Here is a 14,347-nt window from a genome sequence, read left to right on the forward strand (position 1 = left end):
TTGTATTTGCAATGTTCATGAAGGACAGAGGTGTTTATTTGGTTTTGATATGAAATGGCATTTTGTCTGTATTTTAATGGTTTAGTGAACTGTGAATCTTAATGCTGCACATTAAAGCAAATTGCAGCCCCATCAGGCAAATATCTCATGTAGAGACGATTTTTATGCCCATTGAAATAGCAATTAAGCCATTCTCTTTTTGTATCATGATGCATTTCATAGCAAATGATTGCACATCTTGCAGACATGCTGTCAAAGTATTTCTGATGTTTTCACTCTAGTACGTATTGTAATAGTAGGAAATGGAACCACATATAGGGGAAATGTGAGATATTTCATGATAGCACATCAAACTATCTGGCATTTTCCAAATCTGGAGAAGCTACTCAAATAAAATTGAGATAATGTTTAAACTATTACTAATAATAGGTACAGAGTTAAGCTATCCCAGTTCAGCTGAGCTATACGATGTCAGATACATTTAGCAATGAATTTGCCTTGTAATACCCTGTAGTGAACAGGATCTAGAAGATATCACATGAAAATGAGGTGACAAAATAAGTCTTCCAGAAACCATGTTTACCCAAGGCTACTTAAGAATCTGAGACCTGCTTAGCCTTGGTAGGGTCTGAGCAGTGTAAAGAATCCTGCAGATCCAGACATTTTAATCTATAAGAGCTGAAGAGTTGCAGAACTTAATCCTTTTTCAATGTTAAAAGCACCTTCTTTTCTGTGTTTCTTTTGCCTGACTTTGGCCTCTTTGACAATTTCTTTCCCCCATGAGAATCTTTAGAAATGTGTGCCTAAAGTTAAGATCCCCTGAAGTTAGTTTTGTAACATTTGAACTTCTGGATCATTTTAGGGCAAGTTTTCCAAAGTATTTATGTTGTGAAAACTGCAGATGGAAGCATAGTGGGATTTTCAAAAGCAGTTGAACAGACAAGGCACTTAACTCTCATTTAAATTAATTAGCTATATTGAGCAAGTTCCCCTTGGCACTTTTGAAAGTTCCACTGCTAAGTGTTTATGTCTACATAAAAAAATATGGTTTTCAGAAGAGGATGAGCATCCAGAAACTCCCTTTAAAGCTTGACTATTACAGGTTTTCAGTAGTTCTGGAAATTATTATTGTCCCTTGTTCTAAGTTCCCAAATGATCCTCCCTTGTTTTGTAATTTAACACTTCCTGCTGTCATTTATTGTATAAAGTTAATCTCAGAGAAGAAGTGGGATCAACAGTACTAGCTCATAAAGAGAGAAAAAGTAATGGCATGGGTGAATCTTCTGCAAAAGTTCAAGAAACTGGAATCTGATACATAAAATCAGATATTTAGCACTATTGTAATTGTTTTGTACTGCATTTACTTATTACTTTTATATTATGCAAAATAATAGCTCAAAAATACATTACAGGCAAAGACTGCTGCAGGTTGTGGATAGCAGGGAGTGAACCAGATGACCAGAATTAGCATGGCTTTTCAGTTATTAAAGTCTACATGTACAGAAACCCTTAACAGACCTGTTCAAGTGTAATAAAACCACAGTGCTCACTTTGAGGTACAGTTTCCCCTGTTCTATCTTCTGCTCCTACTACAGTATTGTCCAAGTAGCAGTCTGAGGATATAAACACATGAGCATTTTGGTTTCAACCAAGAGTCGGCTTGTGAAAGGAATCTACTAATTATTCCCACTTAGCACAATTGCTCATTGTGGAGTGGGTCTTGGGCTAGGTGAACTGGGTTGCTTTTGGCTGAAATGAAAGCAGAATATGCTTTCCAGATGGACAGTTAATCTTCATTAATGAAGCCCACTGAACTATGTCAAAAGTAGGTCAATACAACCTTCTTCTGCAGACTCTAAGTTCAAATACAGAGCAATGGTGTCATCACTTCCTCAGAATTAACAGCTTTGCTCTGCCGATTGGTTCTTACGTGGCACATTGCTTGTTAACAGAGCTGTAAGCTGAGTTGTCAGTTGGTTGTGTTCATGGGAGAATCCCATTTTCCACAAATTTCCAGAGTTATCCTCTTACAATGCCAGAATTTTCTCAGAGATACAAGCATTTTGAAACTATTTTAAATTTCAAACACTGGCCAATGTTTCTTGTGACTATATCTTCTCTTTCTTCTTAAATAGTAATACAAAAGTTCTACTATTTTTACTAGTTTAAAACTCATAACATTTTTTAAAGCTTTTTGATAAATCTAGTTCACTCTACATGTGGGTTTTTGCCTAGAAAATTGATCCAGAAAATCAAAATTTTAAAACATAGGATTTATACCTTGTAAAATCCACCTGCCCCAGCCATTCATTCTGGTTACTTTCTACATTGATTTAGAACTTTTTATGCTTTAAGATTCATTTGTGTTTGACTTTTTCTATGGCTAATCAGTCAATAGTGTTTATATTAATAATTAATTTATTACAAAAACAATTCTTTATCCATTTTTTTTTAACATTCATAAATTTATATAACTTTATATGCTGGAAATTATATATTTTTTAGTTTGTATCAGATGTATCAGAGTGAAAAACATATATGAATCTTTGATGGCTAGCTTCAGAAGTAAGAATTTATTATCAGTTGTTGCCAATGTGAGGTGTAATCTGAGGCACTTTAATGTTTTGCAAACCATGAAGAGATTTTAGGCATGTTTTTAGTCAATTAAAATACTGTCAAGACAAAAGCATGTGAAATTGAAATAGCTGTAAAATTAAAGGATTTTTTTTTAAATTTTCAAAGTTTCTTTTTAGTAAGTAGAAGCTCTAAAAGACAAATTGAATTCTCTGTACTTATCTAAGCCACTACTGTATTCACGATACAATAAATGTGATCTTAGGATGCTTAATGGCAGAAAAGAACCACTGTAGCCTCATGGTGTTAAATACTGACCTGGTATAAACTCACCTTGCTAATTCAAATATGTTTAAAAATTGGACAGCTAAGCTTAATCCTGTAAGGCTTTCTGCTGGATGAGATATTGCCTTTCCATGCCGTTCTAAATTTATGCTGGATAAGGTGTTGTCTGCTCTCCTGGTGATTCTGTATTGTGTGCTATAATCTAGCCAATATGTACTACTGTTGTTTTCTGCATCATTCCAAACTTATCCACAGATCTGGATTAGTATGTCCATGGGTTATTTTTGCCCCCCATTGTTGTAGTATGTGACTAGATCACAAGATTTGTATTTATTCTCCTAGCAACAATGTGAAGGCAAATTGTCTTTACTATCATGCTGATTTCCTCATAGCATGTTTTTTCTCATGTCTAGTAGATGAAACAATAAGGGGTTATGTGGGCTTTTAAGATTTCAGTGATTAAAACCAGGAGATTGTATTAGAGGTGAATCCTTTCTTAGTATATCAAGTGCTCTGCTGGAGCACCATCAAAGCTGTTTCATACAAAACTGGGTTATTCTTGGTCTTTCTAGGAAGCTAATTGCTTAAATGATTTTCTTTTCCACAGTCAGTAGATGATATATTTTGCATAGTCATCACAATCCTTGATTGGCCTTGATGGCTTATTTCTGGAGATTCAGGATCCCCTCCCACTGAAACCCTCGAGTGATTGAGGGTTCACAGAGCTGATTTTATGAGCGATTCTTGTGTCCTTGTTACTCTGTGCTCCCTTGGAGTGGAGTGCAACATCAAAGGGGCACAGGTGAGAGCAGGAGTCTGCCTGCTTGTTGCTGCTTTATTCACCCTGCACAGTGCTGTAACTGGTGCTCTGGCTCTCTGGGGAAGGCAAATAAGGCCAGCAATGCTACACTGTGATTTCCTCTCAAGTCTGTTGAAATTGCTTAAAAAATAAACTTTAAAGGCCAAAATTACCCCTTTTTATATGCTGTCCTCATTCTGTCCTCCTCCAGAAGGAACTGAAAACACTCCTGATGCCTGAAGTTTTGTTACTGCTGTTTCTCTTATGAGTAAAGCCTCCAAATGAAACAAAAGTGCTCAGTACGTAATAGGCAAGAACAAGGAAAATGCTTTGTCCTGGAGTGCTCACCACCTCCCAAAGGAATGAAAGGTGGGGCCTGGAGCAACAGGGAGTGGTTCTGGTGCCCGCCAGGGGCTCTGCTCCACCACAGCTCTGGTTCACTCTCAGTGAGCTCTGCACAACAGGGTTTAATAAGGGTGGGCTAAGGATAGCTGGCACCAAAATGAGTGATAATTTTAAGTAGGAAATTTTTTAAATTCAAGAATTCCTCATTCAGATTTCATTTGCAGGGCATGCAGGAAGAATACATAAGTGAATGAAAATAAATGTATTTTGCTAATGTGCCGCCGTGGAGAAAGGTGGGATTTCTAAAACAAGATTGCATTGTTCTGTGCTACAAAAGATCCCTGGACTTATTATATCAGGAGAACTAAGGCAGGAGTATGACATCTTTCCATTGTTATTCAGAAAGCCGCATATACTTATTTTAATCTTCTGGAAATGCAAACAAAACAGTTTTGAGCATTTCAAGGCATCAAAGGTGAAAAAGTGTAGGAACCTAGGACATCTCTCTGGCTGCCCTGGCTGTCTTGATACCCTGGCAGGGGGCTCGGAGACCTTGGCATGAAGTCAGAAACACCTGTGGCTTCAAATTTAGCCCATGGGAAAAACTGCCAATTTTGTGTGAAAAGTTACAAGCCACAAAGGTTTGAGTAGTATGGTAGTTGAATTAACATAGGGTGAAAAAGTAGAATTTTAGGTTTTAAAATAAGGGGTTCAAGGGGACAAGGTGGAGGGATTTGAGCGTGCTCTGGCCTTCTTCTCCTTCTTGCCCTCCATGTCTTGCTGTGATGGTGATACTTTTCTATTTGTTTAAGGTAAAGACACACTGTCCAACACAAATGATAGATATTGGCACGTTGTTATAAACATAGTACACATAGTTTTTAGTATAAAATGGTAACACCATCCCAAGGGGGTGGGAGTCTGTCACAGACTGACCTGCTAGACAGAGCACAGCTACTTGAGAAAGCATGTTATAGATAAGAGAAAATAAATAACCTTGAGAAGCCGACCCTACGCATTCTGACTTCTTTGGCCGTGCGGGCTGGGAGAAAAAAGACTTTTTACAATCTCAGGGTCACCTCAACCACCTGATCCCCAAGAGAAAATTATAAAATATCCACATTTGTGGAAGGGATGGCATCACAGACCTTTCTTTTCTGGAACTCTTTGTTTTGCCAGAGCTGATGTTTGGAGATTTTAATAAATTTCTTTACTGTACCAGAAATTGCAAATTGCTCTGAAGCTCACTCTGAAAATAGACTTAGTTTGTAATTAAATGTTTGAGAACTACTGATATTTATATTTGCATGTGATTAACTTTTTACAGCACTACGTATGGGATTTTTTGCTTTTGAACTAGCCTGGAGTCAATAAATATCTTTACAGATGTCAATTTGGTCAGCAGCAAAGAGGTAAATAGAAACTAATGACACTCATCAAGCCTGTGGCATGAATGATTTATTGGACACACTCATTTAACACTTCTTTAAAGTCAGTGCAAGGGAAAGAAACAGGTTTCTTATTATGGTAAACTGTATTTGTGCTGTCAGCAAGTAGTGATTTATGACAAACCTGTGGCCAGGTTTAGGATATTATAAATGAAGGAAAATAGAAGTCTCATTAATTTTTTATACCCACAGGTAGAAGATATGCAGTGGGCTAACAGAGAACACACTCATCCAGCATCTGTCTGCAGCCTGCCCTGTAAAGCTGGGGAAAGAAAGAAAACCGTGAAGGGAGTGCCCTGCTGCTGGCACTGTGAGCGCTGTGAGGGCTACCATTACCAGGTGGATGAATTCAACTGTGAACTCTGCCCCATTAATAAGAGACCAAATGCCAACCGTACGGATTGCCAGCTTATCCCTATAATCAAACTGGAGTGGCATTCTCCTTGGGCCATCGTGCCTGTCTTCATAGCTATTCTCGGGATAATTGCCACCACCTTTGTGATTGTGACATTTGTCCGGTACAATGACACGCCGATCGTCAGGGCCTCTGGGCGGGAGCTCAGTTATGTGCTCCTGACTGGGATTTTTCTCTGTTACTCCATTACATTTTTAATGATTGCAGCTCCTGATACAGTGGTCTGCTCATTTCGAAGGATCTTTTTAGGACTTGGTATGTGTTTCAGCTATGCTGCGTTGCTTACCAAAACAAACAGGATTCACAGAATATTTGAACAAGGTAAAAAATCTGTTACAGCTCCCAAATTTATTAGTCCAGCTTCTCAGCTGGTGATCACTTTCAGCCTCATATCCTTGCAGCTTATTGGAGTCTTCATCTGGTTTGCTATTGATCCACCACACACCATTGTAGACTATGGAGAGCAGAGGACACTTGATCCAGAAAATGCCAGAGGAGTTCTCAAATGTGACATTTCAGATCTTTCTCTCATTTGTTCCCTTGGATATAGTATTCTCTTGATGGTCACATGCACTGTTTATGCTATTAAAACAAGAGGTGTTCCAGAGACCTTCAATGAAGCAAAACCCATTGGATTTACTATGTACACAACCTGCATAATTTGGTTAGCTTTTATTCCAATCTTTTTTGGTACAGCCCAATCAGCAGAGAAGGTAAGTGATGATGTATTTACCTGTCAAAACACTGCTCTTTTTCTATTTTCATCTCTCAATAATTACAGCACTAAAACATTTTCACTCTTACACATGAGCAATTTTGAATGGCAAACAAACCATCAGAATTCACAGACAGTAAAGTATATGTTTCAAAAGGTAGATTTCCTATATATTAAGACAAGAAACTGATTGTGATTGTTCTGTGACTGGCATAAAAATGTTGACAATTTCTCAATATAACCTTTAATGACTATTTCTCCTAACATTTGTTATTGCCCTTCAGTGATGCTGTGGCCTGTTACCTGAAGCACTATCAATCTTTGTTATCATCTGCAGATCTGATAGAACTGGTTGCATTCCACAAGTCTAAGAAGATCAACTTACATTTGTCAAAAATAATGAAGAAAAATGCTGGGGCAGAATGAAAAGAATTACTTTTGTCTCTGCTTGACACACAATTTTAAAAATGTAAAAGAACCAAAATAGAACAGGAGGAAATTATTGGTGAATGAAATGTGTGTAAATTCATATAAGGCATAATTCACTAATTATTATATCAATGCAAAAAGAAAGCACTTTCCTGATAATTGAATAAGAAATGAAATAATTGATACTTAAATGCAAACCACATCCAACATGTGGCTCTCCTGTTTTAATGGGAAGGCAGAGGTAAATGTCAACTGTGTGAGTATTTATTGAGATGACAGTGGTGAAAATGACAAGTTAGGCAGGGAAAAGTCATAATACTAGCATCACTCTTCAAAACTGCAATTATTTGATATATGGAAATTCTTAAAAATAAGAAATTAAAGTTAATAGTCTTTCACATAAATTCTTGTCTTTCCTTATAGCAGGTTTTCTATAATGTTTTCAAATATTAATTTTAATGTAATTGGAAAAGTCAGGATGTGTTCACTTATAATTGTGGAAAGATTTGACATGTCTCTAGTTTAGAGGGCTCCCCTCTCTGTGAAATGAAAGAACAAAGTTCTATATTTTGATGAAACATTTTCTAATTCAAGCAGAATAATTTTATAGGGCAGAGAGTGTGGCAGAAAAAAATATTTTCCTCCCTAAAAATTGAAGCAGGCTTACTGAATTGGATCAGGCTTATTTTCATGGCTTTTTTTGGATTAAGTTGGGGAAACTGATGCCTTAGGTTTTAGCTTTTATATTTTTCAGATTCTGTACTGCTATAGTGTGTAGTTCTGTGCTTCATATTAAGGGATGGTAAAATCTCTTCACAGGGTAGCTAGACTGAACAATCCCTTTTCTAGCTGGGGACCAAGGACAACTGATCCAAATCTCAGGCCCAAGAGCCTGAGATGTAGCCCTGAATTGGGCTCTTGTGCTGCCCAAGGTTTATCCATTGTGTCCTTTTCATAAATCCCCGCTTTATTCTTTAACTCCATCTAGCCTCTGTTCTAGGTCAGCCGTGGCAAGGCATCAAAGTGAGTACCAAGGTAATGGCTTATGACAGATAGAGTAAGTTGAAAAATCCCATTTGATGTAGGAAAACATGTTTAGGTAAATTGATTTTTGTATTTGTAGGCTTAAGTCACAAAAATACTTTGTTTTATATATGTGTGGTACTTTTAACAGCTTGGTCTGATCAAGTTTATGGCAAGTACTTGAATCAAAATAATTGAGTCTTGAAATAGGAAATATTTCTCTGCTGGCAATCATGCATTGACTTTGATTTACACCATCAGTTCACTCTACCTTGTAATAAAGGATGATTTGATTTCAGCCTTTAAAGATGAGATTAATGAACATCTCTTTTGCATTTCTTTTTTGAAACCCAAAACTGAACACACAAATGACGCTAAATCACACAGCTTCTAATGCTAAATTTCACTTGTTAATTGCCATTTTTTCTTTCTAAATTATTTGTTTTTCTATCCTCTTCTTTATGGAGGGAAAAAGTGCTAATACAGTAGCTGTGTAATTCAAATTATTATTTTCAAAGTGCTTCTTCTTTTTGCTGCAAATAAAAATATGCTTCCACATAGAATCTTACAGACATTTCATAACAGTTTACATATTCCATAAAATTCAAATACTTCTCTGAATGAAATAAAAGTGTGTAAATCTAACTGTACACATATGCATGGTTTGAACAAACATGGTTTCTCAGTTGATGCATAACACCATAAGAAGCATTTTAAAAAGAGGCTAGTGTATTCTAGAATATTTTATTTGAAATTTTATGTGATGATCTTTTAGGAGGATGAAGCAAATGAAAAACTTACACAAATTTTTTTTTTGGTTCTTGCTCACATTGCCGTTATTTTAGAATAGTAAAATTATTACTTTCTTTTTATGGCTTGAGCTTACTGAAAGAGAACAGAGCAATGGGGATTTAAAAGTGCTATTTTAAAGCAATGTTTCCTTTATGAAATGTTGACAGTAATAAATTTATCATGACATTTATTACTTGCCAGGGGTATTTCCAGTTTCAAACTTTAGATACACTTCTGTTTGAGTAATGAGTACTTAAAACCTTTCCAAAATGTTTGGAGGAATTTCAGTTTTCCTAGACATTAGCAGTGCTTGCAATAATAGCAGACATTAGCAGTGCTTGCAATAATAGCAGAAGTCACTAAGCATTTTTTGAAAAAGAGGTTGTACATACTTAAGTATTCAATTAACGCTAATTAAATAACAAACCTACTGAGCAGCTTTTATTTCATTGTCAATACCACTGATAACAAAACTAAGTACCATCAATGCTGAAAATAGATGTCTAGATCCAAAACTCAAAGCTCACCCTACCAAACTTACCCTTACATTTAGTGGCCTTGGGGATCAATTCAAAAGTATAGGTTTCCTAAGAGATTCTTTAAATAGTCTAGAGGAGTACAAACATGTAGAGTCAGCACAAGTCCATAAATTGAGTGTTGGCATCAATCAAACTTCAAATATGCATGATGAAGGTAATTTAAATAAGCATAAGTACTTATCTGCAGACAGACTAGGAATCTTGATGATATGTTCTTGCTATGAAGCACAGAATGGGAAACTGCTCTCTTCTCATGAAGAATTTTGCTGGTGAATGCAGCTGAGTTAAATGCATGAATTTGCATGCAGTGACATATCTGTAAGAAAAAATGTAGTAAAAGTTAAAGTAACTTGTCAAGATGCCATGGGAATATGTTGATTTCTAGTCTTGACATTTGTAATATTTTTAACCATCCTTTAAAACAAGTGCTGTTTTTTAAACTTGCATTATCTTAATTTACATGTAAGTTTGAAACTAATATAAAATTGAGAAAACTACTGTATATTATTGAAGAAATTAAATATATATATACAGAGATAATGAAAAAAAAATCAAAATACCAATACAAAATAACCTGGCATAATTCAAGCTTGGTGGCTTGTATTGATCTCCATGTTTACTAATTTGTCCTTATTTTCAAGCAACAGAATATAAATGCACTATGGTACTAAGCACACTATTTTGAGGTTGTGATCCTTACAGATATCCTGCAGGAAAATATGAACATTGACTTTAGATTCTGTGTGATTTTTTTTTTTTTGTTTAGTTCATGATTTTGTCCATTCATGTTCATGACGGTTTTGATAGCTCTTTCTTCATGAAAGGAACCTACCACAAAAATTTTAATTTTTCCAGTGTCATTAAACTGAATGACAAACGGCTCACAAAGACATAAAACCACGAGTTTTCTAACACTTACATTAATGTCAGTAAGGTGCTTTAGAGGCAAAGGAGAGAAATTCTGTGAGAAACCATTCTGTGAATATATATTTCCTCTATGTCATGTACATGTATATAGCCGAACACTGGAAGTACTGGAATCATCTAGGATAGAGATGTCTGAAATGTCATTATAACCAGAATGCCACCAAAAATTACATTGAATAGCTAAGTGATTAAAACAGGTGTTTGAATTTCTTTGTAAAAATAAGTTAAAATGGCAGATTGCACTAAAACCTCCTGAGGATAGATGGCTGTCTGAAGTGCAACCCTATTTAATAAACTGAATTTTGTAAATTCCCTTCCTTTTTGAATTTTTGACAGGTGGATAAATAATGTTTATTCACATTATTATTAGACATCATTATTATCAGACATAATTTATTATATTAATCTGGAAATACTTTGCTTGAATGAGAAGATGAATACTTGTCCCCCATATTGTGGATGAAGAGATGTTTCACTTTCTGCTAAGGAAAGATGATAAAAAACACTGAATAATTTATTCCATTTCTTCCAACTGGAAGCAATTACAAGGTATGATCTAACAAGGCAGATAAATTTCAATGTATTTCCAATTGTTCTGAAAAATCTGATCTCTCTTTTCATACCTGCAATATAGGAAAATTGTAATTTTATAATAGAAATTTTTTCATAAATTATTATGCTTATGATTTTACTATTCCAGCTCTTTTCATTCTGGATTTATTGTTCAGTGGATCTTATGCTTATATCCATCTGTTTGTTAGTAACACTAAAAGAAGTTAGAAACAATATAAAGAATATTCCACTATTAATTTGACTTGTAAATTACTGCTGTAATTGTCAAGAAAAAGAAATTCAATTCTCAGTGGGAGGAAGAGCTAGTTCCATCAGAGTACTAATATGTGTTCAGTAGTTTAAACAAAACAACTGCTAATGATAGTTCAGGTAGAGACTTCTTACTTCTCCCATATTTCTAAAAAAAGTGTACAAATCATCTTTTGTGTGTGTGTCTTTACGTTATGAATTCTCGACTAAATATTTTCCTGTGACTGCAAGAAAACAGCATCTTAATGATTCAGCAGACTGTATTAATGAAGGGCACAACACTGAGCTTGTTCTGCACTTCAAAGCATTCTCTTCTAATCCTGATTGTATGTGGAGTTCTAGCTTCGCAGGTAGTCTGTGCAACACTCATCATGGGAAAGAGTCCAGAAAAGTAACTTATAAATTTAGCATTTTTCTCATTTTATGAATATGTTTTGGCTTGATTAAGCTAGAATCTCTGCTGCCAACGCTGTGCATAGCATTAGGATTAATCTGAGGGATATTTGAAACAGTTTCTCATTTTCCTTATTACAGGAGCAGAAGCTAGAAGAGTGCTGGTGATACATTCCACATTCAGGAGTTTATCATTGTTCAAAACTCCATTTCTGCACTCTTAATGGCTTTTTATTCAGAATCTTTAGAATATGGGAGTACTTGCAAGATTATAAAAAAACTATTGGTACTTGAATTTTTGCATGTTGAAAGTACAAGATTCATAAGAAGCAACTCGGAAAACAAGACTTGTTTATCTCGTTTCTACAACTTTCTGTAGCAAGGAGGGTGTTGTTTTTTCTCCTAGGTAGCTAGTGATAGGACAAGAGAAAAATGTGTCAGGTTGTGGCTGGGCAGGTTTAGGCTGGATGTTAGGAAAAATTTAGTCACTGAAAAGGTGATCGAGCATTGAACAGGGAAGTGGTGGTGTCACACTCCCTGGAGGTGTTTAAAAGACAGAGATGTGGCCCTTAGGGGCATGGTTTAGTGGTGGACTTGGCAGTGTTAGGTCACTGATTGGATTTGAAGATGTTAGAGGTCTTTTCCAACCTAAATGACTCTATTATTCTATGTCTTGGAAGAGGAAATGAGTTAAAATTCACCAGATTATTTTATAGAAATATCCTTCTCTCTCACTGGAAATCATGTTAAGAATGGAAAAACTTTGCATCCTTCTCATTTCATGTTTTTTCAAATGTAAAATTTCATGAGCTAAATTATTTCTATGCTTCATAATTTCCTCAAACTTTTGACCTAATCCTTGGCAGAAATTAGAACATTTTTCTTCCACTGTGGAAATAGAGTGTAAAGTGCGACCAAATTGCAGTTTATTGCCCAGTCTTCCTCTGCTTCCATTCTGTCTGAGAGGAAGTTCCTTGCTCCTTGTTTGTTGTTGAGGCAGCATATTCCCCTCCAGCTGGAAGATATTCAGTGCACTGCAGGCCATGGTCATTGCGGGGTCGTTGCTTGTTCACCCACGGGCTGAGCAAATGGTTACAGCAGCCCCCAAATGTGTTTTCCCTCCCAGCCTCCCATGAGCTGGTGTTAGAGGACAAAGGAGTAGTCATACTTCTGGGTGGCAGCATGAACTGCAAAGGATACCTGCAATGAGAAACTGGTGAGATAGAGAGATCCTCTTTTCTTTCAGAAGTTGCTTTGTGGGAACCCATTCCAAAAGTTATTTCTAAGGAAAATAATGTGGTTATATTTTTCTTTTTATAAAGTTTATTAGCTGATAAGTGAGACAAAACTGATGGATTGGGTAATTTAAAATATTGTAGGCATTTTCAAAGCTTTTTTGAGTTTCAACCATTTCTATCCTTGTAAGTTTAAACTGAATTTGGAAACAGAGCAATTCTGATATTTAAAGAGCATAATATCACAAGTTCTAAACAGTTTCCACTTTCTTAAACTGAAAAATGTCTGAACTGTTAACCAGCCTTGCATTAAAAAAAAAAAAAAAAACACTTATAAAAAGTTTTTTTATGAGTTTTCAGGCCAAGTACATTTTTAGAAAATACTACTTTTTGAAATTTCTAGCCCCTGTTTAGATTTTTTTGTTATTCAGCATAGTGTGTACCTGAGTTTCAGGAAGTGTTCTTGCTGAATGACTGTGCTGAATGACTGTGCAAAGTCAAAGCATATGTAATTTTAAACATTGGACTTTATTGTTTTAAGATATGCCCATTGCCTTTATACTGAGATTTCTTTTCATTTCATTAATTTAATTAATGAAGCTACAAGGATTTTGAGTATGTATGTTGAGCACTAATTTTAATTACAGAATCACAGAATGAACTAGGTTGGAAAAGACTTTTAAGATCATCTAGTCCAACCTGTGATAAGTTTTCTAGGACATATCACAAAGAGACACTCTCTAAGCTCCTCCTCTCCAGCTCCTCCAAGAAAGAAGTGGAGTGTTTAGTAAAATATATATATATATTTTTTTAGCCCAGTGAGGCACTCATGTGTGCACCTGAGGGTTGCAAACCCTTTTCATTTCTGCATAGCTGCATGTCTGGCATACCTAGTTGTATACATTGAAAAGATGTGCACCTGCCACATAATGGAAAACACTGGCATTTTGCTTGTCTGACATGTTTGCTTCTGGCCCCATCATGAATGATGGCTTTTCTCCCAGAGTCAGGAATGAGCTGCCAGAAAAATTAAATTTGCCTGTGATCAGCATCCTACCCCATCCTGGGGAATGTCAGAGAGTTGGTAATGTGTAGATGAAGATGGAATTGCATGCTAAAGAGCTTTAAATAGATATTTTTGGATACTTGCTGGCTTCTGTGATAACTATTAATCTTTACTGAGAAGCAGAAATAATTTTGTGAAGCACAGATAGCTAAATAACTCATCATCTTTTTTGTAAAAAAAAAGATCAATAATCACAGAAAAGAGTTTGTGACAGACCAGAAATGTTTTATAAAGATAATATTGAAAAAAAATATACCTTAGCTACTGTATTTTTAAGATTCAGATTCACCTCACAAAAATATTGATTGATTGGCTCTGATTTCTTCAGTGCCAAAATCTGGTTGTCTTCAACAAGTGCAGTTTAAGATAAATCCTTCCAACATTTAAAAAAATCTTAGGTTTTCGGGGCACTGTGAGGGCTGGTTTAATTTGCATAAAGTAAAACCAGTGATAACACAAACCATATGGAAAATATCTTTAAGCAAATTTATCACTTAGTGAAAAATGTCTGTAAGTAGACAGGAAGAGAGATTTTTTTTC

The 14,347-nt window shown here is 35.6% G+C and overlaps 1 protein-coding gene across 5 annotated transcripts in view; it reads left to right on the plus strand.

Moving 5' to 3' along the window:
• GRM8 (glutamate metabotropic receptor 8) overlaps nucleotides 1–14,347 on the plus strand; it is a 316,036-nt gene that overhangs the window by 263,876 nt on the left and 37,813 nt on the right. For all 5 annotated transcript variants that reach the window (XM_021555217.3, XM_021555218.3, XM_021555222.3 and 2 more), the window contains one exon: nucleotides 5,644–6,579. In XM_021555217.3, the coding sequence (XP_021410892.1) occupies nucleotides 5,644–6,579 (936 nt within the window). The remainder of the gene's footprint in view (nucleotides 1–5,643; nucleotides 6,580–14,347) is intronic.

The sequence above is a fragment of the Lonchura striata genome, chromosome 5 (assembly GCF_046129695.1).
Source record: "Lonchura striata isolate bLonStr1 chromosome 5, bLonStr1.mat, whole genome shotgun sequence".
Classification (NCBI taxonomy): domain Eukaryota; kingdom Metazoa; phylum Chordata; class Aves; order Passeriformes; family Estrildidae; genus Lonchura; species Lonchura striata.